Below are 27,266 nucleotides of genomic sequence, written 5' to 3' on the forward strand. Positions count from 1 at the left end.
TAACAAACACCTCCTTTGTCTCAGGAACTGGATGAGGCTCAGAGAATACACTGCAGGACAGAAATAATGGCCTGGGCAGATCCAGATGCGAGTAGGAAGTGAGCTTTTGCAGCAGTAACTCAGAGCAGCCGAGCTGCAGCCTAGACGAGGGCCGTGGCACTGGAGGTGGAGAGGAGGGATGGGCACTACTAGCAAGAGAGTAGACAGAGCAGCCACTGAGGCTATCTAGAAACAAACAGTACACATCAGCGATCAGTTTATCTTCAGCTGCAAAAGTCATATATTTAATTCCAACAATATGTAAGTGAACAAAGTATGGAGTGAAACAGTAAAAGCCCCTCCTCTGGCTTCACATCTCACCCATTACAAGAGGCCACTCTTAACCGAGTGGTGATTGTAGGAAGCAATGCCGAAGGTGAGGGGTGTGAAGGAGAAACCCTGTTTCTGGCATGACCTGGGTGGATGCTCCTGAGATAAGAAACACTGAGGCCGGGCACGATGGCTCACACCTGTAATCCCAGTACTTTGGGAGGCTGAGGCGGACAGATCAGGTGGCATGCACCTGTAATCCCAGCTACTCGGGAGGCTGAGGCAGGAGAATCGCTTAAACCCAAGAGGCAGAGATTTCAGTGAGCCGAGATAGCACCATTGCACTCCAGCCTGGGCAACAAGAGTGAAATTCCATCTCAAAAAAAAAAAAAAAAAGAAAAAAGAAAAGAAAAGAAAGAAAGAAATGCTGGACGGGACAATTTCTTGGGCATAGAGAATGAGTTCACCTTGACTATGTTGAGTTTTTTAATACAATAGCTCTGTTGAAATATAATTCCCATACCACACAGTTCACCCATTGAAAGTGTACAGTTCGATGGCTTTTAGTACATTTAGAGTTATGCAACCATCACCATAATTCATTTCAGAACGTGTTTATCAATCCCCAAAGAAATCCTGCACCCGTTATCAGCCACTCCCCAGTTTTCTTCAGCCTTCTTCCCAGCCCTAGGTAACCACTTTCTGTCTCTATGGATTTGCCTATTCTGAACATTTCATATCAATTGAATCATACCATATGTAGCCTGTTATGAATGGCTTCTTTCATTTAGCAAATGTTTTCAAAGGTTCAGCCATGTTCTAGCATGTATAGTACATTTTACTGCAGAGTAATATTCCACTGTATAGGCATAATGCGACTTGTTTATCCACTCATCTACTGATGAACTTTTGGGTTGTTTCCAGCTTGGGGCTATTATAAATAATGCTATGAGCATTCACATAACAAGTTTTTGTCTAAACACGTGTTTTTCCTTCTTTTCGATATATACCTAGCAGTGGAATTGTTAAGTCATGCAGTAATTCTGTTTAACTTTTTGAGGAACTGCTATACTCTTTTCCACAGAGGTTGAACCATTTTACATTCTCACCAGCAATGCACAAGGGTTACAATTTCTCCACCTTTGTCAGAACTTGTTAGTGTCTGACTTTTTGATTATAACCTTCCCCATGGGTGTGAAATGGCATCTTGTGGTTTTGATTTGCATTTCCCTAATGACTAATGATACTGAGCATGCTAATCATGCTTATCGGCCATTCATGCACTTTCATCTGGAGAACTATCCATTCAGATCTTTTGCCCATTTTTAACTTGAGTTGTCTTTTGTTGAGTTGTCAGGGTTCTTTATATATTCTAGATACAGGTCCCTCAGATACCTGATTTGTAAGTATTTTCTCACATCCTGTGTCATCTTTTCGGTTACTTGATGGTGTCCTTTGAAACAAAAGTTTTTAATTGTGATGAAGTTCAGTTCATCTATTTCTTCTTTTGCTGTGTGTGCTTTTGTTATCTAAGAAACCATTTCCTAATCCAAAGTTATTAAGATTTATGCCTGTGTTTTCTTCCAAGACAAATATGGATTTTCGTGTGCATGTTCATGAACTGGCGAACTAAGAAAAGAAATGTGAAGTAATGCTACCATCACTTATAACAAGGTTAAATTTTTCTTTTTCTCTTTTTTGAGATGGATCTCACCTGTTGCCCAGATTGGAGTGCAGTTACCCAATCTCGGCTCACTGCAACCTCCGCCTCCCAGGTTCAAGCGATTCTCCTCCCGAGTAGCTGGGATTACCAGCACGCACCACCACACCCGGCTAATTTTTGTATTTTTAGTAAAGATGGGGTTTCACCATATTGGTCAGGCTGGTCTTGAACTCTTGACCTCAGGTGATCCACCTGCCTTGGCCTCCCAAAGTGCTGGGATTACAGGCGTGAGCCATTGTCATGGCTGATGTTAAATGTTTCCATGTGACAATTCTCACATGATCTCTCCTTAAACAGCTATTGACTTATAAAAATGACAAGCATAATCATAATGGTAAAATAAATTCAGCTTAGCAATAGCATATTAAGATAATGAAACAATAATTCTCAAAGCTGGTGAAGGTTCTCCATATGATGTTACTTAAAATTATTACGTGAATTTCAAATTCTTTCTACTACAACTTCAAAGTGTTCCTTTATTTCCAGAATTCCCTCGTGGCTACAAGAATATTAAAACAAGTCAAACTTTCTAATCTAAAAATGACAACATGGCATTTTAATGGTTTCTTAAATTATCTGGACTAAAGGTAACATTTTGCATTTTTTTTTTCAGGAGACCTAAGGTTTTCAAAAAGCAAATTTGTTTCACTTGCTTCTTTCTTCTTTAAAAGGAGTGGAGATGGTGGAGCCCACGGCATCCCACCTCTGGTTGTATGCTTGTTTCTAGGCCAATCCTGAAGCCCTTGGTCAACTTCAGCCTGGTCCTACAGATTCCAAATACAACCAGATGCAGAGCTGGCTGCATGGCAACGGAGACCATGCCGGGACCACCCACCCACCCTCAAGCTAGAAATTCTACTCCTGGTCTTCATGGAGGCTGTGGTCCATGTCCAACTTCATGGCCTATTGGACTCTGTGCCTTCAGTAGGAAGGAGGAGTGACCAGAAACGGGGGTAGAGAGAAGAGCAGAGAAAGAAGCCTCACTATTTTTTCATTTTTAAGGACTTTTCCTGACAGATGTCTCCTTCCTACCCACAACTTGGGTTGTGTTTTCCATCTTGATGAAAATATTCGCATTTCAGTCAAAAAATCAAGGAAGACTGTGATTTATGTTTCAGGATTTACATAATGATTTAGTGATCTCTTAATATTCAGACTATTGATTGATTACAAAATATGTCTCCTCACAGAACCCCTTCGACACCCCATCCTTGTTGGACAACCTCGTGCCCTTTTCTATTGCTTCTGAGCTTCCCTGGCAGGTGCTGAGTGCCCAGCACACTTCTTCCTGCTGGCCTCTGCTGGCCACGCCTCCACTAAGCAGCTGAGCATCAGACTTGACATCAATCCATGCCCCCATTGTCTTCCCACCTCCCCATAGTCTCTCTGTACCCCGACTGTCTCCATGTCCCCCATAGTCTTCCTGTCCCCCCACTATCTCCCCATCCCCCACTATCTCCCCACCCCCATCTCCCCATCCTCCTGCTATCTCCCCATCCTCCCGCTGTCTCCCTGTCCGCGTTATCTCCGCATCCCCCACTACCTCCCAAATTCCCCATCTCCCCACACCCCATCTCCCCACCACCTATCTCCCCATCCCCCCACTATCTCCCCATTGCCCCGTTATCTCCCCATCCCCCTATCTCCCCATCCCCTATCTCCCCATCCCCCACTATCTCCCCATCCTCTGCTATCATCTCCCCATCCCCCACTATCTCCCCATCTCCCACTATATCCCCATCCCCCACTATCTCCCCACCCCCATCTCCACATCCCCCACTATCTCCCCATCCCCCCATTGTCATCTCCCCACCCCCCACTATCTCCTCACCTCCCCATTGTCTCCCCACCCCCTCACTATCTCCCCATCCTCCCATTGTCTCCCCATTGTCTCCTGGCTTCTGTGTCCACTCCTCCCAGGAGATGGCAGAGCTCTCAGCAGGGGCCCTGCCATTCCTCTTCCCTTGCCCTTGGTAATGCTGATGACCAAGGAGTGACACTCACCTTCCAGGGTGACAGCACGACCCCAAATGCCAGTGCTCCCCACCCTGATGTGGAGCCAAACCAAATGGTGCCTTCAGATAAGGTGACAGAGTGGACAACAGTGATCACAGGAGAGAGAAAGGGGAGCTTTATACACTGGGCCAGCCTGGCCTTCTAGGGATTTCTATACATGGATGTGATTATTAGCTGCAATTACTGCAATCAGCTTTGTTTTGCTCAAATTTTATACACCAAACACCTCATCTTAACATAAAGCAATCTTTAAGAGGTCCGGATGGGAAAGTGCAAACATGAATTAGATGCATGGGCCAGCAGTGGACGGCTGCTCCATGGTCATTTTAATCCTCACCCGCTGAGGAGCCACCATCCCCTCACATCTGTGGGGCAGGAGGAGCACACATCGTGTGTCTGAGTGTTTTAATGTTGTGCAGCCACTGACAAGTCTTAAAATATACCCCATCCACCTGCCTTGACAAATGGCCAGAAAGGTCACGTTTGAAGTTAGGATTTTCAGATTCACCAAAGTTCTGTGCCAGATGGTGGTGGCATTGGAAGAGTCAGCTCCCAGCTCCCCGCTTCCCTTCTCAGCGCCAGTCCACCCACATGCAGAGTCCAAGTGCACTCATGAAGACCCTACCTGCAGACCCCACCTGCTCATCCAGGGTGTCCAACTCTCTGAAGACCACCAGCCCTCGGCTACTCTTTCGGCCCTGATGTGCACTCCCCAGAGCCTGGTGACCCTCAGGAGGATGAGCTGGGGAGACCCAGACCTACAGGCAGGATTGGGCTGTGTGTGGGGGGTACTAGGGTTTGGAGGGGTACAGGTTTCAGGTGGACACATCCTTGGCCCATGGGGAAGCCCACAGCCAGTGGACCAGATGGGGTCCTCCGAGTGGGCAGGACCTCTAGTCGAGGCCTAAGGGAAGCACTGCTCATGAATTATATCAATAGGAAAGTAAGATTCCACAAGGATAAGTAATTTACTCAAAGCGATGCAGCTAGCAAGCAGGAGGGCCAGGTTTCCAGCCGCGGTCTCCAAGCCTCCCAAGCCTTCCTTTCTGCCCAAGAGTGACTTCAGATTTTCAGTACAACAGATGTCTTCCTGAAAGAGAAGGTGTTTTTCATTCTGTCCCTGCTTTATAGTATCAAAGATGCCTTACCTTTATTTTAAAACAATACTTTCAGATTTAGTGATTCCAACTTACAGTTAGGAGTACAGAGTCTTAAAAAATCAAATCAAAGACTTCGAAGCCATGGAAAATATGAAAACAATTCACAATTTAGTTTCAACTCAAAACCTTGAATGTTTCTGTGAGCCAGGCTATGTGCTGAGGCCTTGGACTGATGAGCTAACAAATAAAAAGCAATTTTTTAAATATTTTGCAAGAAAAACATTCAGGCAGCCTGATGTCAAAATTAAGTATGTAGTGCATAACCTCACTCAACATACACTATCAATGCTTGAAACTTATGTTGTGATTTCACAGTGTGGCCAGGCCATGGAGAAAGGATGTGGGGACAGGTGTGTGAGGCGGTGGCGGGGAGAGGCAGCCAGTCAGAACGAGCTCCTGCCGCGAGCCAGTGCTCTTCACACATTCTACTTAAATTACCCTTACAAGAATGTTGAAAAACACCTTCAGTTGCCCTTTAAAATTTTCATAATGAGTTTAAATATTTACAAAGGGCATCATTATGCAACATTTGAAATATTGACATTTTAAAATAAAGCTGAAATATCACTCTTTAAAATTTGCTAAGTGGAACTTAAATATCAATGCAATTTGCCATTACCCTTTTGTAATAGATGCAGAAACACTCTTAGTAGAAAGAAATTGCACATTGTTCCTTTTTCTCCTTGACCTCATAGGTCTATTTCTTCTCCCCACTTTTATCCTAATGAAAAATATTATGACAGTCTTTTGCCTCCCAATCGCATTGTCTATAATGGAAATGTACACATACCAGTGAAATTAAACATTCGATTTTGATTTTCCGTGGACCCATATCACAAGATGATTTCATGTATCTGACCAGTCTCCCAGGGCACTCCTGAGGGAGGGAGGCCTTCATCAAAGACAGTGAAAGCATGGTAGAACAGATATTGCTCAATGCAATGTCATCGCCCTGCTGCTGACTGTCCATGTGAACTCCAACCACCCTCCAGAAGGCTAAATCGCCCCATTCCTACTCTATGATTCACCGTCAGCAGAGCACATGCCAGACAAGGAAAGCACAAAGCCTGACTTGGGGGGGGGTACCTTGATTAAAGAAGTGTCTCGATTACAGAGACTCACAGACCCCACTATGTACCATGTTTGACAGTAGCTTTCACATCCAATATTAAAATTCAGGATGGGTGAGAAATAGGTCTCTGTCACAGATGGAATGTCTCCCCCAAATTCCCATATGGAAACCCTGTCCCCTAATGTGCAGGTATGAGGAGGTGGGGTAGTATCGTGTCATCGTAAGAGTCCCGAGAGAGCTTGCTTCCTCTCCCTACCATGTGAGTACGCCGGATCTGCTGGCACCTTAATCTTGGACTTCCAGCCTCTAGAACTGTGAGAAGCAAATGTTTGCTTTTTAAGCCACCCAGTCCAAGGTATTTTGTTGGAGTGGCCTGAGCTAAGATCGCCTCTTTCCTGAAAAGTGGGAGAAGAGGAACTGAGTTGAAAGAGAGTAAAGGAAGAAGCGCAGGCATAAACATCAGGTCACTTTGAGAAAAGAATGTGCTGTGGGTTGACCTACGTCCCCCAAAAACATATGTTGAAGTCCTAACCCCAGCACCTCAGAGTGTGACTATTTGGAAACAGGATCATGAAGATGTAATTAGTTAAGATGAAGTCATGCTGGGGTAGGTAATCCAGTGTGTCCTCAGGACAGAGACACGAGGGGAGAAAAATGTCAGTGACAATAGAGGCAGAGCCCTGGGTGGTGCAGCCGCAAGCCAAGGACTGCGAGGTGAGGACTACAAGGTGGGGACCGCCAGGTGAGGACCACATTGAGGACCACCAGGCGAGGACTACGAGGTGAGGACTGTGAAGTGAGGACCACCAGGTGAGGGCTGTCAGGTGAGGACCGCCAGGTGAGGACTGCTGGCCACCAGTGGCAGCTGGAAGAGGTGAGGAAGGATTCCACCCAGAGTGTCGGAGGGCGAGTGGCCCAGCTGAAACCTTCATTTACAACGTCTGGCCTCTAAATTATGAGAACACATTTCTGTTGTTCTAAGCCACCCAGTTGTGGTGTACTTGGTTACAGCAGCCTAGGGAAACTCCCACAATCTAGGTAGAAGCTGAGGATCCGGACGCCATCTGTGTTTGCACACCTCTTAGAAAGGCTACGCTGCAAAGAAGAATCTGCTTCCAGAACTTCCACTTGCCTTCATCTAGACACCTCCAGAGGAAGGGAGATGCCTGTTCCAACCAGAGCCCTAATCATCAACTCAAACCCAGGAGGTGAGCAACTGACACACGTGCATCCAACACAGTCCCTGTGTTACAGGAAAGGGGTCCCAATCCAGACCCCAGGAGAGGGTTCTTGGACCTCGCACATGAAAGAATTCAGGGCAAGTCCGCAGTGCAAAGTGAAAACAACTTTATTAAGAAAGTCAAGGAATAGGCCCGGCACAGTGGCTCACGCCTGTAATTCCAGCACTTTGCGAGCCTAAGGCAGGTGGATTGCCTGAGGTCAGGAGTTCGAGACCAGCCTGGCTAACATGGTGAAATCCCGTCTCTACTAAAAATACAAAAAAATTAGCCAGGCATGGTGGCATACGCCTGTAGTCCCAGCTACTCAGGAGGCTGGGGCAGGAGAATCACTTGAACCTGGGAGTCGGAGGTTGCAGTGAGCCAAGATCATACTACTGCACTCCAGCCTGGGCGACAGAGACTCTGTCTCAAAAACAAAAAAAAAAAAAAAAAGAAAGTTTACTTTGCCAAGGTTGAGGACATGCCCGTGACAAAGCATCAGGAGGTCCTAATGACATGTGCCCAAGGTGGTCAGGGCACAGCTTGGTTTTATGCATTTTAGGGAGACATGAGACATTGATCAATATATGTAAGAAGTACATTGGTTCTGTTTGGAAAGGCGGGACATCTTGAAGCAAAGGCAGGAAGACTCAAAGTGGGAGGGAGCTTCCAGGTCACAGAGAGGTGAGACACAAAGGGGTGCATTCTTCTGAGTTTCTGATTAGCCTTTCCAAAGGAAGCAATCAGATATGCCTCTCTCTCAGTGAGCAGAGGCTTGACTGAGTAGAATGGGAGGCAGGTTGGCCCTAAGCAGTTTCCAGCTTGAGTTTTCTTTAGTGATTCTGGGGGCCCAAGATGTTTTCCTTTCACAACCAGCAGATGAAAAGAAAGGGCAGCCTCTGAAGTCTCTCACCTCTCTGAAGGGAAAGCAATAGAGAAAAAAGTGTCAAATATCTTTCCTTGAGAGTCTGGCTGCACAAACTGTAAATGTTAAAATTAGGAAGTAAACTCTCCTTTACTCCACATGTTGTTCCCAAAACACATGAAGAAACACTGCCAGCCACAGCAGCAAATTGCTGAGTCACTGATAAAAATGTCAAAGTTCAACTGTTATGTTTCTTAACGATACACAGATGCTATTACTCAACATCTTAAAAATGATTTACAAGTTAACCCTTTAATGTCATCTAAGGTATGACAGACCCACTTCGATTCACTTCATAGTTGATTTAGGAGCAATGTTTTAAAAACTACTAAAATGTGAAGCTTTATAGCTAAAAATCACAACCAAAAATACTGAAATATTTACATAGGTCCCTTAACAAGTGTTGTAATTTATTTTGAAATAGAAACTACTTGTCAACTTTCAGTGACTAAACAAGGCAAAGGCGGTGCATGCTATTTGATTATAAAGGCTGTACTCTGTAAGTACAACACAATTCCTTTCCACTGCACGCGGTCACTTCTGAAGAACCTCGTGGCTTGTCAGCTCATGCCAGTGCAAATGCAGTCACAGCCAATGACACATGTACTGGGGTCTAACAAATTCAGCTTTCAAGTTTCCACATTTAAAAGAATAACACAAAAGGCAGAGAATAATAAATGGGAAGATGACTGAATCAGCCCCTTAGAGCCCCCAGGAGGAGACAGAGCCACACCAGAACTCTTCAGAGCTTGACACTAGCCGCTAAATTTCTTCAAAGATCAGATTCCAATGTCCCACAATCTCCTTACAAATTAGAAAACCAGCCTTTCCTTAGAAGAGTTTACAAACAATTCTACCCTCGGAATGAGGAATTCTTAAAACTTTAGAACCTATGAAGCTGTGAGTGCCTTTGCAATGATACGTGTAAGCTGAGAGAATGGACAGTTGCGATGCCCTCTCATGGTTCATGTGTTTTTAAGTTGCTGATGTTTTTCAACCAGTGAAGATAAGAAGTCTCTCTTATAGGCCCTGTAGGCTACTTTCTTTTTTTTTGAGACAGAGTTTCACTCTTGTTGCCCAGCTGGAGTTCAATGGCGCGATCTCAGCTCACTACAACCTCTGCCTCCTGGGTTCAAGCAATTCTCCTGCCTCAGCCTCCCAAGTAGCCGGGATTACAGGCATGCGCCACTATGCCCTGCTAATTTTGTATTTTTAGTAGAGACAGGGTTTCACCATGTTGGTCAGGCTGGTCTTGAACTCCTGACCTCAAGTGATCCACCCACCTCAGCCTCCCAAAATGCTGGGATTACAGGTGTGAGCCACGATGCCCAGCTGCTACTTTCTTTTTAAGATCTATTTCAAGTACAACAATTATTACAAATCCTTAAACTATAATTTCTGGCCTTTCTTAATTTCCTTGAAAAAAGAAACTACATCGGAAGCATACAATACATGGTTACTCAATGAGATGTGACGATGTGAAAGGAGACACTCAAACCTATTTCCCACACCTCCAGTCATATGGCCTCTGTGGGTCTGGATGAGTAACACATTGAAGGAATCCTCTGAATAACCAGATTCTAAACATTAAAGACAATTATACACCAAACAGGCAAACACGGTGCATACTTTAAAAGCCAAATATATTTTTAAAAGATCATGCTTATAATAAGTAAATTACACATTAAGGAAACATCAAAATAAAGTAGATGAATAAAAAGGCACACTCGAAAAATTTGAGCGCAGAAAGGACAGTTCTTTTTGTTTTGTTTCTAATGTCGGAAGAAAGAGAAAGAGATATATTAAAATCATTGTTTTCAAGTGAAGGTTTCTGTCAGTTGAAGTAGTTAGCAATGGCTTCTTTTCTCCCGTGTCCAAAGCAGGCTTTTCCTGCGCTGACTTCTGAGGAGGTGTTCAGTCCTCCGCCATGTACAGGCGATACATCAAGGCGACCGCCACTGCAGAGATGGCAGGGATCACCCAGTTGGTCCACCAACTAGAAAGACACAAAAAGCAATGATGCTGACATTATGTGCACTGTGGTGGACTCAAAATCTTTGCCCCTTCTAACAGAAAATTACCAGGGCATGTTTTTCTTAACTCTGTAATGAATTTTGCTGAAAAGGCAACCTGGATTTGCTAAAAGTGACATGAGTGTAACACATGCCCTGCTATACTAGGAATCACTCTGCCCTGCTGGCTTTATGAGAAAACTCATGCCTCACTTGGCTGGGCTCAGTGGCTCACGCCTGTAATCCCAGCACTTTGGGAGGCCAAGGCGGACGGATCACTTGAGGTCAGAAGTTTGAGACCAGCCTGTCCAACACAGTAAAAACCTTCTACCAAAAAATACTAAAATTAGCTAGGCGTGGTGGCAGTAGCTAATTGTAATCCCAGCTACTTGGGAGGCTGGGGCAGGAGAATCGCTTGAACCTGGGAGGCAGAGGTTGCAGTGAGCCGAGATCACGCCACTGCACTCCAGCCTGTGCGATAGAGTGAGACTGTCTCAAAAACAAACTAACAAAAATAAACAAACCAAAAAATGAATGCCCCACCAGCTGTAAAGTTGAAGAGTATGGGCCCTGTGATGATTAACGCTGCCACTAACACCACAGCTTTAAGCTTAGGTTTGGAAAATCTAATCTTGACTACCTGTGCTGAAGTGGATTTAAAGGGTGAAGAAACAGAATGGCCAGACTACTTGGTGTGTGGTCCACAGGTCTAAATTCACCAAAAAAAAAAAAAAAAAAAAAAAAAAAAGCCTAAATTTACAGTCCTGATGCATAGAATTTCGATCTATAAATTACAGATTACAAATCAAATCAGGGACAAAGGAGGGATGAGCTATAATTTCTATTTGAATCTTTTTTTTTTTTTTGATACAGAGTCTTGCTCTGTGGCCCAGGCTGGAGTGCAGTGGCACGATCTTGGCTCACTGCAAGCTCCGCCTCCTGGGTTCACGCCATTCTCCTGCCTCAGCCTCCCGAGTAGCTGGAACTACAGGTGCCCGCCACCATGCCCGGCTAATTTTTTTGTATTTTTTAGTAGAGACAGGGTTTCACTGTGTTAGCCAGGATGGTCTCGATCTCCTGACCTCGTGATCCGCCCGCCTCGGCCTCCCGAAGTGCTGGGATTACAGGCGTGAGCCACCGCGCCTGGCCTCTATTTGAATCTTTAAATTAGATTTGAATCTTTAGATTTTGATCTTTGACTTCATTTCTTAGAAAAATGGAAATTAATGTGTAGGCTTTAGAAATAGACTTGGTATACATATGTGTTTCACAGGGACTACAAGTATAATCCTTTCATAAGGATTACAAGTGAAACTTTCATAAGAATTACAAGTGTAACTTTTGTCTTAGTGGGGTTTGGTGGGGTTTTTCAATTTCAGTTTAGAAAGAAACTGGCTTGTTAATGAAGAGTAAGGTGAAATACTGCCTGCAGGCAGGGAATATATTCCAGAACACCAACGGACTGAGGCAGTTAAATTTGACAGGATGAAATACAAATGTGTGGTTTTGAGCTTGGGTCCGAAAAAGTGGCTACTACTGAAGTCAATATGGTAGAGCTGCCAAAGATGTTAATGTGCACTTGGACTATCATAAACAAATCTGGTGCCTAGAACAATTGAGTCGTGCTACACATAGATTACCAGCTTCAACTTTAAAGCTAATAAAAATGACAAAGGAAAACTGACCCATGCTTAGGGAAATGTAATCACTAGAGTTTAAGAAACAGACATGGATTGAAAGGAAGGAAATGTCTGCCTGGATGAGCCAGGGAGGTGCTGTGGGACTGGCCACCTAAGATGCTGCCCTGGGGGAAAAGGAAATGCAATTGTTCTGTTTGTTCCTTGGGGTGGATGCAGCCAGCCAGCTAGATCACGTGGCTGTGGACGGTGTTCACAGCCGGCTACCTGAAAATTTGAGGCTGAGTGCTCTGAACAGTCTGGCCTTCAGCAGAAGGTTGCTGAGACAGCACAGCGTCAGGCCCAGGAACCCAGAAGGTGGGGGACGCACCTTGTCCAACCTGGACCCATGAGCCCTCCCACCCACTACTGCTTTAAAAGAAAGCTACCACATACCTGGAACTAGAATCAATAGTAGTGATAAGAGTTTCCTGAAACACGAGAGGAAAAAGTAAAGTAAGTTCAAGGGAATGCTGAACTTATTTCATTGACTAAAATCCTGTTTGAAAATAAGAACACAATATTTTATGCAATGCATTCTTCAGAAGATGTCGAAAGGGAAAATTATAAACTTCTTTTCACTAAAATGCCTAACTTTTTCTTCCAGAATAAAACATTTTAATCATTATATTTATTTAAGGACATAACCTCAATAATTTAAAAACATTCAAAATTAATATGCTACATAAAATATCTTGCACACGCTAGGCATCTAAATAATGCAGAAACTGAAAACAGACATTCATGTTCACATACACACAATCCCACGTCACCTTTAGAAAAAGCAGTTTAATTCTTCAAAAGCATGAACACAATGTTCAATAAAAACATCAGTTATTTCATTCAAATCTGACAGATGTAAAAAAAGTGTACCTAAATTACATTAAATATATGTGAACCAAAAAGAAAAAAGAGGACTGCCATTTTAAGTTCTACATTCTAGGCCAACTTTCCTGGGGGGCTGCTTTAATTCTGACCAGACGGTACCAGCAAGACACCAGACCAGCCTCACAGGACTGCTGTGCCTGGCGTCACACTTGTCACCAGCTGGTCACTGTCAGCCTAACAGCAAATCCCCAGATAAGGAAGCCCTGTTTTTATCCTCCAGAGCTTTCTGGGAGCAGCTCTTTTGAGTAGCACTAAAGTGAATGGACAATGGTTCTGGAAAAACGCATACTTCTCCAAACAGCTGAAAAGCTAAGGTCTAGTGAAATATAAACTTTCTGGGGCTTGAAAATGGGTTAAGAAGTATTCTTTTGATGTTCCACACCAACACAAGCATTAGGGCCTCAAACAGAAGTTGCCATAAATAAGACAGCTTCAGATCTGCAGTTTCCCAAAGCAAAGATAAAAAGCATTAGCAAAACAATCAGCGGCCTGCAGTAAGGCAAGCATCACTCTGCAAAGCATGTTAGAGAAACTCCCGTGAAAAGACAGACCCCTTTCAGGGAAAAGCAAGCAAAGCAGTTATGAGACCCACCAACCTTGAAACATCGCCTTTAAGGTTCCTGACACAGTAGGGGAAAAAAGGTAAGTCATTTAAAAATAAAATTGCAAATTTATTATCTATTCCAGCAATTTTAAAATCTTAGCATCTATAAAAAGTATTCATAACTACAGCAAGAGGATTTTCCAAATTGTGTATATATGAATAAAATTAATAAAAATTACTAGAAATAATCAAAATATACAAAAATATTAGTTAGCTATTAGAGGACACAATCAGTTCTGAAACAAAAGAATCACTGAAGGTAAAATATGATTGTCAAACTAGAAAGTTAAGTTTGAAACAGCCAACGGAAGGCAAACACAAACATCCACGGCGTCGTTAAAATGAGGGCAGGCATTTCACCAACGTGCTGACAACTCTGGAACCTCCCACCTGCCCTCCTGCTGCCTTTGTGGTTACCATGGGAGAGCGCTAAGGTTAAAACACTACTCTGGCACCAGCATCGTCAGCAACAGCCATGAACTCTAAAGAGGGAACTTGAAATAATTGTATCACCTTTTGATTGTTCATTATCTTCTTGGCTCTGTAGCCCAGGATGCTTGACAGTTAAAGGAAGTTTGAATTACCACTTTGCACTTTGACGGAAAAGTAATTGGTCTTTAGTGGTCAGTGCTCTGAGGGCCTCACTTGGGTTTAGGGACGTGACTATCAAAGAATGTCAGCAATGAGCAACGAGAAAGAATATGGTTTTTATGATTGGCTCTGCCACCTGTTCACTCCATGACTTCGAGGGTTCAACTTCAGTAAAAAGAGGTTAACAATTAAATCAGTGTGTCAAAGTCTGGGCATGGTGGCTCAGGCCTGTAATCCCAGCACTTTGGGAGGCCAAGATTGGCGGGTTGCTTGAGTCCAGCAGTTCGAGACCAGTCTGGGCAACATGGCGAAACCCTGTCTCTACAGAAAAATACAAAAATTAGCTGGGCACAGTGCTGTGTGCCTATGGTCTAGCTACTCGGGAGGCTGAGGTGGGAGGATTGCTTGACCCCGGGAGGTGGATGTTGCAGTGAGTCCAGATCCATGCCACTGCACTCCAGCCTGGGCAACAGAGTGAGACCCCGTCTCAAAAAAGTAAAATAAGTATGTCATGCATAATGACTTATAAAAGTCATGTGAATCAGTGTAAATTACAGTAAGCTCCATAAATTATGAAAAGCATGCAAAGCCCAACAAGCTTTTGTGAATCAGAGTCATCTCATTTATAAGTTCATCTAACGTAAACTTTAGTGGGAAGCCTATCTCCCTTAAAATACTGACAGAGTGATGTCTAACACGGCAAGCCCAGAACCTAGAGGAGAAGCTTAAGGGACTGCAACTGACCAGCCTGAGATGGGTGCTAGATGGTTCTGGAGCACGTCTGTGAGCCGGGTGCTTAACACTTCCCAGCTGCAATGTACTTACCTCCCTTGGCAGGTCTAACATGGAGACACTGTGAGGACCAAATAACTTCTACAAGAATGCTTTCAAAACTATAACCAAGAAGGGGTATTGCTACGACTAATATTCTCTATGTAAGCAAATGTGATAGAAACATTTATGTTAGATTAAAATGCATGATTTCTAAGTCTACAAATATCTTAATTTGGTAACTTAACACTATGCTTTCCTTAGGGCAGTTCAAGCTAATAATCTTTACTGCATTTTATTTCACTATTCAACTAGGTATTTTAAGCAGGCAACATCTCAAAACTTCAGACCACAGTGTACATTCTTCAACCTGGAGATCGGCAGATGGTTATACAGACACATGACAAAAGAAATCCCTAAGGACACTCTTTACTTCCACTAAACCAAAAGCACAAGAAAGATACATCCAGAAAAATGCTCATGTATTTCCTTTCATTTCATCTGCTTATGGCCTCTCAAAAAGGCCAGCAAGTTCTTGTCCCACATTCTTCCGGTTCCACTCTCACTGAAGCAAAGTCACAATAAAGAAGAGTTGTTTAAAAAATACTCAGAAGTTAGTTAATCTGTAAAATCTCTGAAGAGAGTAAAAACATCTACTTTAGGCTGGGTGCCGTGGCTCACGCCTGTAATCTCGGCATTTTGGGAGGCTGAAGCGGGCGAATGCCTGAGGTCAGGAGTTCAAGACAAGCCTGGCCAACATGGTGAAACCCCATCTCTACTAAAAATACAAAAATTAGCTGGGCATGATGGCAGTCACCTGTAATCCAAGCTACTTGGGAGGCTGAGGCAGGAGAATTGCTTGAACCCAGCAGGTGGATGTTGCAGTGAGCCGAGATCACGCCATTGCACTCCAGCCTGGGTGACAAGAGCAAAACTCCGTCTCAAAAACAAACAAACAAAAATCTACTTTAAAAAGTTAGTGTGATTCTCAAACTTCAGTGAGACCTTCTACATCTAACAAGCTGATCAAGTATCAACTGCTAATGCTGGAATGAAGTAAGCCATGTCTTAATGCACAAAGGGCTGTCACTCAATGTTGTCAGGAAAGCTTTCTTTGATACTAAAAGCTAAAGTCCCAGAATTTACCACATAAACTTGCTCTGTTCCCAAAATATTCTCAGTATCAAAGTAACTGCCACTTTAAAATAGAAAATAAGAACAATAAATAGTAATGGGCAATTAATCCAACAGAGTATAGGCTGTAATACACGTGTTCTAAAAGCAAATAAGGAAGAAAGGCTTTGTCCTTCAAACTGAAAGTAGTTATGGCAGGAGACACATGTACAATCTTACACCTACAAGTGTTTTCTGCTTGTAGTCTTTATGGTTAGGGAGACGGCTGGCCCTGCGGTCATCTAAGTTCATCCAATGAATCTTAAACCTTTGTTTTGCTATAGCTAAATGACTTATACCAAAATGATTAATATGCTGAACACATGATAAAAAAAATATGTATTCTTCCCTTAAGAGACTTCAGAGAAAAAGGAAAAACTTTATGCATCACAGAATTTCAGCTGTCCAAAAAGTAGCCTCAAAAAAGATGCTAAAGTCAAATGAACTCACAGCAAGGATTCTAAGCAATTGTCACAGAGGCCATTGAAATTCTGAAGTCAACTTTTTATCTTCTGGAAGTACTCATATCATTCACATTGAACTTAAGTCTTTCTTGAATAAGGAGAGAATATAAATAAAATTGCTTTGTACTAAACAGTATTACACAAGACTTTTATTGTACTATCAGGGATGTTGAGGTAAATGTGGCCTTTATGCTTATATTATTGGATTAACTGCTTTGATCCTTTTGTAGATTAAAGACGATGTCTTGGCAGCAACAGCTCAAAAAATCAGCTCACCAGTTCTCCACACAAGCTCAGTGGGGTCTTGCTGTTGCACTTTCTCTAATGAAACCAAGAATTTACACCAAAACAAAAAATTATACTTTCTTTTTTGTCATTTGATTTAAGCAAAACTTTCCCCTGTAGTCCTTTAATTAGACACTAGAAACTATTTTGCCTACTTGTACTTTTCAGGAACTTAGGCTGTGCTCTTCCATTCTCACCCTACATTTATCTTCAAATATAAGTGAGATGGTCAGTTCAGAGAGAAAGGCTAGTGAATCAGAACATAAAACTAGTATTGCCAGAGTTATTTTCCTTTCCCAAGGAAAAGTAAGTCAAAAGGGTATTATTTAATTTCATTAAATTCATCTGACAAATATTTATTGAACACCTACTATGCCCAAGAGACTTAAAGATGAAGAAGACATGAGACACACCCTTAAAGATTTAAGTAATAAAACCACTATCCATTCAGATTTTAAGTTCTCTGAAAATAAGGCTTGTGTCAAATCTTTTAGATCAGAAGCACTGCTACCATAAAAAGTAGCTCTTCAAACGGTATATATTGATAATTATGATGAAAAAAGTAGTTTACTGACAGCCTTAAAAAAATTACACACACGCCATCCTAACAAATCATACTGACAGGTTTCCGTAAATAAAAAATACTTGCTGAGCCAGTAGGTTACATATTCATTTATCTAGAAAGACCTGTGCTGGCATCAGTCAGGTAAATAAAAACCCTCTGCCTTCAGTTTGACAAGCATTAAATACAACGAGAACATCCAGAGATACTTGAGATGGTCACACTTACCGGAGGCTTGTTTAACTTTGGTCTGTCATCCTGCAATGAAAAAATAAGGCACATTATGGAATTTAAAAATCTATGAAAGTACCACTTCCAAAATGCTGACTTTGAGATTTTTTAAATTATAATTCAGTAATTACCATTTCAGATTCAACATTTAGCTATTAAACACAAAGTTTGATCCATCTGATTTAACAGCAAAAATTAGTAGCAGATTAAGTGCCAAGAGATATTTTCTATCTAGAGTTCCAAAGTTTCGAACAGCACCCATGACAGCCCTCTGTACATGTTGATGTGCACACACATTTATTAGACTCATTGCGATACGTAATTCAGGGAAGAGCTGAAAACTAATTCTTCCCTTCTGTCCTCTCAAATTCCACTGGAGATTGTGCATGTATCTCTTACGTGTGTGATATCTTCAGTTAAGGCCTGCAGTCTCCCAGTTTTAGAGTCATAAACTATTTCAACTTCAGGCTGAAGCTGTCAAAAATACAGTGTGTTTAAAGGCTGGCCAGGGGGAAGCCCAGCGGTGAAGCAGAAGTGCCACAGTCAGGGCCTGAAACCTGACCCACAGCTGGAAACAAGGATGGGATCAGGCATGTGTAAGGGCAGGCCTCCCTGATGACCCTGAAACAACTTTGCCTTTGTGAAGTATGGGATGAAAATATCGGGGCAAATAAACTTGTCAGATGAATGAAGCTTACTCCCTCAAAGTACATATCCCCTACCACCAAAAACAAAATCAAACAAACCTCCCAACTCAATGAAGTTGTTCTCAAATGGATTTCCTACTTTCGAGCCTTCTACAAAGAACCTAATGTAACCTCTTCTTCATTCACAGTCATTACAGGGAGCGTCACTGGTATATGATAAGACTTTTCCTATATTCTTTAAGAGTTTCTCAGTTTGCTCACTTAGAATAAGGCTATTTGCCTCTCCATTTTTTTCTTATGAGACCAGAGCGGGCTCCTAGCAGGCCTTTGTCCCCTTCTGGCGGGCTGCTAACCATGCACCACAAGTGGGAAGGCAGGACGGAGCCAGGCACTCCCAGAGGTGGACAGGGCAGCTGAGTGTGCGGCCCCGGGATCCACTCCAGAAGCTCAGAGCGCTCAGCAACTTCTTTCCAAGTTTTCAGCGATTTTCCTGATAACTTAGGTTGACAGACTAGTAACATTTAACATGGTCATTTATAACTGCCAAAGAGGGGTCTAAAACCATAACACAGCACAGTGTTTATAGAAAAGCCAAATTAGGGCTAGGCGCGGTGACTCACACCTGTAATCCTAGCACTCTGGGAGGCCTAGGTAGGTGGATTACCTGAGGTCAGGAGTTCGAGGCCAACCTGGCCAACATGGTGAAACCCCATCTCTACTAAAAATACAAAACAATTGGCCAGGCATGGTGGCCGGTGCCTGTAATCCCAGCTACTTGGGAGGCTGAAGCAGGAGAATTGCTTGAACCCAGGAGGTGGAGGTTGCAGTGGGCCGAGATCACACCATTGCACTCCAGCCTGGGCAACAGAGCAAGACTCTGTCTCAAAAAAAAAAAAAAGAAAAAAAGAAAAGCCAAATTAGGCCAGTGTTTTCCAAAAGTTGGTCAATGGATTGGTCCAGAGCTGATATTCTCGAAGGTCTGGGGTACAGTGAGCGGAATATGGACAATGTGCTAGTTCTACAGAAGGCAGAGCTTATTCATTTCACATAGCTCCGTTTTTATATTTTTTAAGTCATTTTTTAGAACTAAAATATCCTTGGCCTAATGAAAGTAGAAGTGGGGTTCTTAATAAAAATATTGTGGTCAGAAAAGGAAAAAAAGCAATGCTGGGTTGATTCTCCCCACCTTGTAAAACGTGCTGCCCCATGGAATTTCTAGGACTGAGCAGACTTCCCAGTGCGTGGCTGTGGGGTGGAGCATGCTGACTAAAACGAAGTGCCAGTAAACAATGCAACCAGGCCAGGTGTGGGGGCTCACGCCTGTAATCCCAACACTTTGAGAGGCCGAGGTGGGTGGATCGCTTGAGTCCAGGAGTTTGAGACCAGCCTGGGCAACACGGTGAAACCCCGTCTCTACAAAAACTGTGAAATTTATCAGGCATAGAGGTGTGTGCCTGTAGTCCCAGCTACCAAGAGGCTGAGGCAGGAGGATGGCTTGAGCCCAGGAGGTTGAGGCTGCAGGGAGCCATGATCGTGCCACTGCACTTCAGCCTGGGTGACAGAGTAAGACCTGTCTCAAAAAAAAAAAACCAACAGTGAAATGCAAAGACATTTTTAGTCAATTTATTTATAACAAAAAATGGTGTCCTAAAATTAGGAGTTGTTTTTGCTTTACTCCTTTTAAAATGTGTATACATGCAAGCTTACAGACTAGGGTAAGGTCATCTGATAGCCTTAAATATAAACAAGAAAGGGCCCCCAAAATGTACTTACTGGATGGAGCTCCCCAATGATGAATGTTTTGGACATTTCCCTGGCATCTGTAGAGTGCCCGACATCCTCAAAGTTCTCAGTAGCGTCACCTCCAGCTTGTTCCCTTAAAACTTCTTCCCCACCAGGATGCTGTTCAAAGGAGAGGTAGAATAAAAATTTTTTTTTCAGGCAAATGAATTAAGAGAAAACGGCCAGAATTTATTTAATCAAACAGGTGACTCCTTCCGAAGACACAGATGACAACAGGAGACTGTAACTTGTCCATAAATGTGGATTAAAACAACACAGGCCTTTATATTCCATTTCCATCATGCAAGTACAATAGGCCTAGGCAGCAGAATCGCTTGGGCCCAAGTTCAAAGCCAACCTCGGCAACATTGTGAGACCCCATAACTATAAAATACAATTTCAAAAAATTAGCTGGGCACGGTGGCACGCCCCTGCAGTCCTAGCTACATGACAGGCTGAGGTGGGAGGATGGCGCAAGCTCAAGGGGCTGAGGCTTCAGTGAGCAGTGACTGCACCACTGCACTCCAGCCTGAGTAACAGAGGGAGACCCTCAAAAAGATAAAAGTAAAAAAAAAATTTAAAAACAACCTTTCCCGGTCGGGCACGGTAGCTCACGCCTGTAATCCTAGGTAGATCACTTGAGTTCAGGAGTTCGAGACCAACCTGGCCAACATGGCAAAACCCCGTCTCTACAAAAAATACAAAAATTCGCCAGCCGTGGTGGCGGGCACCTGTAGTCCCAGCTATGTAGGAGGCCGAGTCTTGAGAATCGCTTGAATCCAGGAGGCCAAGGTTGCAGTGAGCTGAGATTGCGCCACTGCACTCCAGCCTAGGCAACAAAGTGAGACTCTGTCTCAAAAAAAAAAAAAGAGAGACAGAGAAAGAAAGAACCTTTCACTAATAACATAAGTTGCTTCCCCATGTCATTCATACAGCTTAGTAAAAGCATGAGGCTCGTGTCCTTCATCCTTTGGTAATGTCTGTTTTGTTTTTCCATCAGGCTCTCAAAATTGCTCTTATTCTCTACCCAATCTATTTTTTCTTGACTCCTGCATCTGAGACTGACTACTCTGACGTCTTAGTCTAAGTGTGGCCTCAAGAGCTGGCATGCCTGAGATGACGATTCACAAGAGGCACGTGTGTGTCACCTCCCTCTGGAAAGCACGTGTGTGTCACCTCCCTCTGGAAAGCACCCTGGGTGCCGGCAATGCACGGGCAGCACAGACTGTCAGATAGACGAGTCCCTGCCTTTGCAGAACTCACTTTCTGGTAGGAAAAAAGAAAACGAAACAAGTAACTTGCTGAAGATGCTGCCACCAGGACACAGTGCTGCCAGGACACAATGGAGGCAAGGAGGCAGGGGCTCGACTCCACACTGGGGAGAGGCGGGAAGAGCCTCTTGTGGAATAAAAGAGTTTTAGTGCTTTCAGCTGCTTTAATGTGTGAAACAAGGATGGTCATGATGCAGGGAGAGAAATTTTTTCTCCAAGATGACTGACAAGTGGGGCTTAGTCACAGGACAGACGTAAGGAGGTCTGGGGATTCTCAGGCAAGGGAAGCAGCTCTCAGAGTAATAAAAAAGAAAGTGGAGCTTGGGCAAAGCATCCTAAATACGTACTTTTGTAGGAAAAAAAAAAAAACTTCTTTAACTGAGCTTGAATGTTATCTTAGATTCATCCTGACCTTGAGCAAGTCACCTGCAAGTGTCCAACAACTGGACAAAAACCGGTCTCCCTTGCAGAGTCGACTGTGGCCAGTCCTTAATTTCTCCCAGTAATGAAGACATCAGGGCACATCACATTGTAGGAAGGTGGATCATTATTCTGTTTTGAAACTGTTTCTCTTCCTACTTGGTCTAAACATACCTAGTGCTAAGGAAATCCACTTTTTTTAAATTTTTATAACATTTATCCATCTATGCTGCAGAAAAACTGGGAAGCACAAAGAAAAAAATTAAAATCACCCATCATCTTGCCTCCAGAGAGCTGGATATACACACACACGTATGTGTATGCAATGTTGGATAGAAACTGTGATCGTTATCCTATGCATTGTTTTAGTAAATAAAAAGGAGGTGATACATGGTACAGAGGCAGAGGTGCCTAGTGGTTACCACTCACTCTGTGAACTTGGGAAAACACGCATGTAGTTTTTGAGGATGAAATGTATGAACATATGTGTCTGGCACATCATTTATGCTCAGTAACTATTACCCAACATTTTTATTAAACACTTTCCAGTGTCTCTATGTTAGTCTAGTCTGTTTTGTACTGCTATGAAGAAATACCTGAGACTGAATCATTTACGAAGAAAACAGGGGTTACTTTGGCTCTCAGTTCTGCAGCCTGTACAAGCACGGCACCATCATCTGCTCGGCCTCTGGTGAGGCCTCGGGAAGCTTTTACGCACAGTGGAAGGCCCGGGGGAGCCCACCCATCTCATGGCGAGAGAGGAGGTGGTCCCAGGCTCTTTAAACAACCAACTCTGCCTGAACTAACAAAGTGAGAAGTCACTCACTACTGTGAGGACGACACAAAGCCATTCATAAGGGATATGCCCCCATGACCCAAACATTCCTGCTAGGCCCGCCTCCAACCCTGGAGGCCACATTTCAACAGGAGGTTTGGAGGGAACAGGTGCAAACCATGTCAGTCACTAAGTATTCTTCCTCAACGGGACTTTGACATGGCTACATGCTGTTACATTGCATAGGCATTCCCCAGTTTACTGAAATGTCTTCTACTGGGGCCATTTAGATTATTAAAAGTTCACCTTAAACAGGCATGGGAATGCACGTTAGATGTGCAGACAACAGAATGGCTACCTCAAAGCCAACCCGAAACTTCTGGATTCCTCGCCAAGGCTGCAGCAATAAAAACATGGTTTTGTTGATTCCGGAAAAGTCTGCTTAAGGTTGGACACTTCCACTCACCTACTGAGTAGAGAGAAGCCACATGGTGAGATATAAAATGACTCAGCCAGGACCCAAAACTATGTAAACTCACAGACTGCTGTTACTCGCGTAGGGACCGCTGAACTCAGGAGCTGCCGTAACTTTTGATTCCTGTTAAGGATATGTCAGTGGAGACAAATCGCCCAGAGTCAATCATTATTTGCCACGGACAGCCGATGTTCAAAGGATGACTTCGAGTGAGGTTAAAAACATGGACTTGGCCCTTTATAAAGAATTGCAGACTTAGACAAGTTTTTAGATACAGAATTCTGATCTTTACAGTGCTAAAATGGAGAAAATACACATTCAATTTCATGGGGTAATTCGACAGTCTTAATCTGAAACAGAAGTACAACAGGGCAACTCCTCACCTTAATTTTTGACCAAGAACAGCAACAAGGGATAGGTATGTATGAATCTACCTATTGACCTCTGGCTTTTACCTTGCCTAAACCATTTGTGGGGCAATTTTCTAACAAAAAAAAAGAGAGAGAGAAACATCTTGGATTATATTGGTTTCACTGATAACTCATATAAAATTTTAAAGATTTAAAAAACTAAAAAAACAAAAACATAGCTTAGAATAAACTAACTGATACTAAAATATTTTCACTCCATCCTAAAGATCTATCTTAATAATTGGTAGGAAAATCAAATCCTAAAAATTGACATTTTGGAAAAAATAACTCATCTTGATAAGACAGTAAAAGATGAGGGTGGCTTTTTGTAATATCTAATATTTTCCTTGAAATATATGTATTACAGAGAGAGAGAGAGAGACACTTGGCGAAGTAAACTGAATCTAAATCATGTTTTGAAACTTGTCAATCTTCTCACTCTTGTTAGTAAATACATGCAGCAATTTTAATAAGCACACATCACTTTTTTTTCTTTTTGAGATGGAGTCTCGCTGTGTCACCCAGGCTGGAGTGCAGTGACGCAATTTCAGCTCACTGCAACCTCCGCCTCCCAGGTTCAAGCAATTCTCCTGTCTCAGCCTCTGGAGAAGCTGGGACTACAGGCTCCTGCCACCACACCCGGCTAATTTTTGTATTTTTAGTAGAGACGGGATTTCACCAGATTGGTCAGGCTGGTCTTGAACTCCTGACCTCAGGTAATCCACCTGCCTCGGCCTCACAAAGTGTTGGGATTACAGGCGTGAGCCACACATTTGGAGACTAAAGAAAATGCTCTTCTTTGCCTGTCAGCATTCCGAAGAGACAAAGAAAAATTGGGAATGCTGGTGTTTATGCCCTCTTGGTTATGCCCAGAGATAAACGTGTGAGAGCGGTGTATGTCCTAACCTTTGAGCAGGTTATAGCACTTCGGGGTGGCCTGAAGAAAAGGCAAGGCAGAAAGTAGTAGAATAACAGGTAAGTAAACTTATCTGATGATTATCTAAAAGATTTAAGAAAAAGACCAAAATGTGTGGTTACACATAGGTAAGATTAGAGGTAACAAAAGAGGTGAAATTCTCCCAAAGAGCCTGAGCCAAATGGAAGCTGTGGATCCACTTCGGTGAAGTTGGTAGCAGAAATCTGTCCTCCATAACGCACTCCTTTCTAAGCCTCTACTCATGCGACCATGTGTGGGAAGTGACCAGCTGTAGCGCCCAGAGAGAGGGAGAAAGGTGGGGAGAGGATGTCGCGGGACAGTAAGGAGGACCCAGAAGTGGGGATGGGCATGGAGATGCAAAGCTGTTTCCACGTGAGCTGACCCTAACAGTCTTCCGTCTTTCCAGAGGAAGATTTCCATTTGTTTTTGTTATTATGCACTTGAGTTAATTCACCCAACAAACACACATGAACATCTCCATGTGGCAGCCACAGTCGGAGCCAAGAGAGCGACGGCTCCCGCCTCGGGGAGTTCACAGCCGGAGAGATGAAACATGAATAACTATGACCATGCCACTGCAAGTGAAAGGAAATGTCCTCAGATGAAAGAGTTTAGTGCCATGAAGAATATGACACAGGAATGTCACCCACACAAAGGGGTCAGGATGGGCCCTGCTGAGCTGTACCACAAGGTGGGAGCTGCAGTCAACAAGGGCCAAGAGGTGTCTGGGGAAGGTGTTGCAGGGGCGGGGAACAGCGAGTTCAGGACCTGGGAGAGAAGGCCTCACAGGGCCCCAGGGTAGGAGAAAGGGCCAGGCCGTGTGCTGCTTTTGTGCCTCTCCAAGGATTCTGATCTTTGTCCTGTGAGCAATGAGAGGCCATGGTAAGGATCTAAGTGGGGGAGGTAACGCGACCAGATTTAATTTTAAAATATAACCCAGGCTTCAGAGTGGACAGCAGACAAAAGGGCAAGAGAGGGTGAGGGACGGCTGTTCTCTGCAGCCATTCCAGAGGGTACGGTGGGGGCAGCTGCAGGTGCAAGGGTGTGCACGGTGTGAGGCAGAGTGGACGAGAGGGCTTCCGGACGGTAAGGATGGTGGGGGAGACAGGAAGTGCCACTGGAGCCAATGTTTAGTTTGCACAACTGAATGGAAGATGGGGCCAAATGCTGAGAACAGGTGTCAGGCAGAGAGATCAGGTTTAGGGCTAAACCACTTACTGGAACTCACTCATCGTGCCCACATATCTTGTAGCTCCTAATGCCTCCCACATGCTTTTGCGAAATCTCCACTTTGTAAGTTACCCAAATATATACCTTGTTCTCGACAGCATATGAGAATCCCCAGATACAACCCAGGGAATACCAACACAATAACTGGAAATGGCTTTTGCTTTTTGCATCTATAAAGGTTAGCTATGGGAAAATAAACAGGAAATATGCTTTAAAAGATTGAAGGTCGGCACAGTCTAAATTCAGAAGACATTAACTGCCACACCCCTACCCAATACTAAGTGACTTTCAGGAAGACACAGTACACCCTTGCATTGTAAACAGTAACGTCGGCTCCCAGCTCCTGTCGCTCCATGGCTTTATACAGCTCACACATAAAAGTTCGCAGCAGAATTTTGCACAGTAGTTCTCTTCTCCTTGAATTGCCTTCTTTATTTGACTTCCAGGGGAACAGGCTGTGCTTGTGTTCTTCCAACCTTCTCGGCCACCACAGTCTCCTGATCGTCTACGTGTCTAAACACAGGAGCACCCTGGGGCTCAGTCCCTGGTCGTCACCCCTCCTCCATCTGCGTTGGCTCTCCTGATGATCTTATCAAGTCTCCCCACTTAGAGAATCATCTGTCAGCCAAGGAAAGCAGTGGAAGAGCCCCAGGTCCCTCCCACACACAGCAGCTACTCAGTACCTCCACTCCATAGCTAACGCACACTCCAGCGTAACAGGACCAAATGGCATGTCTCACTTTCCCCCCCAAAATACACTCCTTCCAGTCTTTCATTCATGGGAAATGCTGCCACCACACACCCAGTTGCTGCAGCCAAAAGCCTAGGAGTCAAGTTTTATTCCTCTTTCTTTCTTCATCTATTCCATCAGCCAATCCAGTTGGCAACCTTCAAAACAGACTGAGAATCTAACCACCTCTCACCACTTCCCCTGCTACCACCCAGGGACAACAGCAATTGTCACTGAGCTGGTCTCCCATCCTCCCTAGCATCAGTTCCCGAGATCGCCATGCCATGAAGACTTTTAGAAGCTGATTATGGTACCCTGGGAAAGGATCATGCTGGCGTAGTCTAGAGGGGTGGCAGTAATGGTGATGCAGAGGTAGAAGATAAAGTAGGGGAGTTTCAGAGATGAAACAGATGCCTTCAGTGATATTCTAACAGTAACAGGTTCCCACTGCTGTTAACAAACATCCAGTATTTGCCATGTCCTACAAGGCCCTTGCTCATGGTCATGGCCGCACAGCCTCTGGCAGGCCCTCAAGCTGGCCACACTCGGTCCCCATCTCAGAACCCAACATCTGCCTTCTGCTTGGGATGCTGGTGTCCCAGACCTTTACAAGATTTCATCCATCACCTCACTTATGCTCTGCTCAAACGTTAACACCTCAGAGCCCTCCCCTGATTTCCCCATCTAAAGGAGCCTGCCTGGGTGTGGTGGCTGACGCCTGTAATCCCAACACTTTGGGAGACCAATGTGGGCGGATTGCTTGAGGCAAGAAGTTCAACGTCACAGTGAGCTATGACTGCATCAGTGCACTCCAGCCTAGGCAACAGAGCAAGACCCCATCATTCATTAAGTTAAATAATTAATTAAAGCAGCCTGCCTGTGTCCCCACACTATTGCCTTTATCCTT

The 27,266-nt window shown here is 43.8% G+C and overlaps 1 protein-coding gene across 1 annotated transcript in view; it reads right to left on the bottom strand.

The window, feature by feature from the left end:
• Positions 1 to 10,051: 10,051 nt before the first annotated feature.
• The window catches only part of CYB5A (cytochrome b5 type A), a 38,735-nt gene continuing 21,520 nt past the window's right edge, over positions 10,052 to 27,266 (bottom strand). The window contains exons 2-5 of the mRNA XM_031003741.2: positions 20,103 to 20,231; positions 17,680 to 17,709; positions 12,510 to 12,544; positions 10,052 to 10,421 (exon numbers count right to left, since the gene is read on the bottom strand). Of these exons, the coding sequence (XP_030859601.1) occupies positions 10,340 to 10,421; positions 12,510 to 12,544; positions 17,680 to 17,709; positions 20,103 to 20,231 (276 nt within the window). The 3' untranslated portion in view covers positions 10,052 to 10,339. The remainder of the gene's footprint in view (positions 10,422 to 12,509; positions 12,545 to 17,679; positions 17,710 to 20,102; positions 20,232 to 27,266) is intronic.

The sequence above is a fragment of the Gorilla gorilla genome, chromosome 17, assembly GCF_029281585.2.
Source record: "Gorilla gorilla gorilla isolate KB3781 chromosome 17, NHGRI_mGorGor1-v2.1_pri, whole genome shotgun sequence".
In the NCBI taxonomy this organism is placed as follows: domain Eukaryota; kingdom Metazoa; phylum Chordata; class Mammalia; order Primates; family Hominidae; genus Gorilla; species Gorilla gorilla.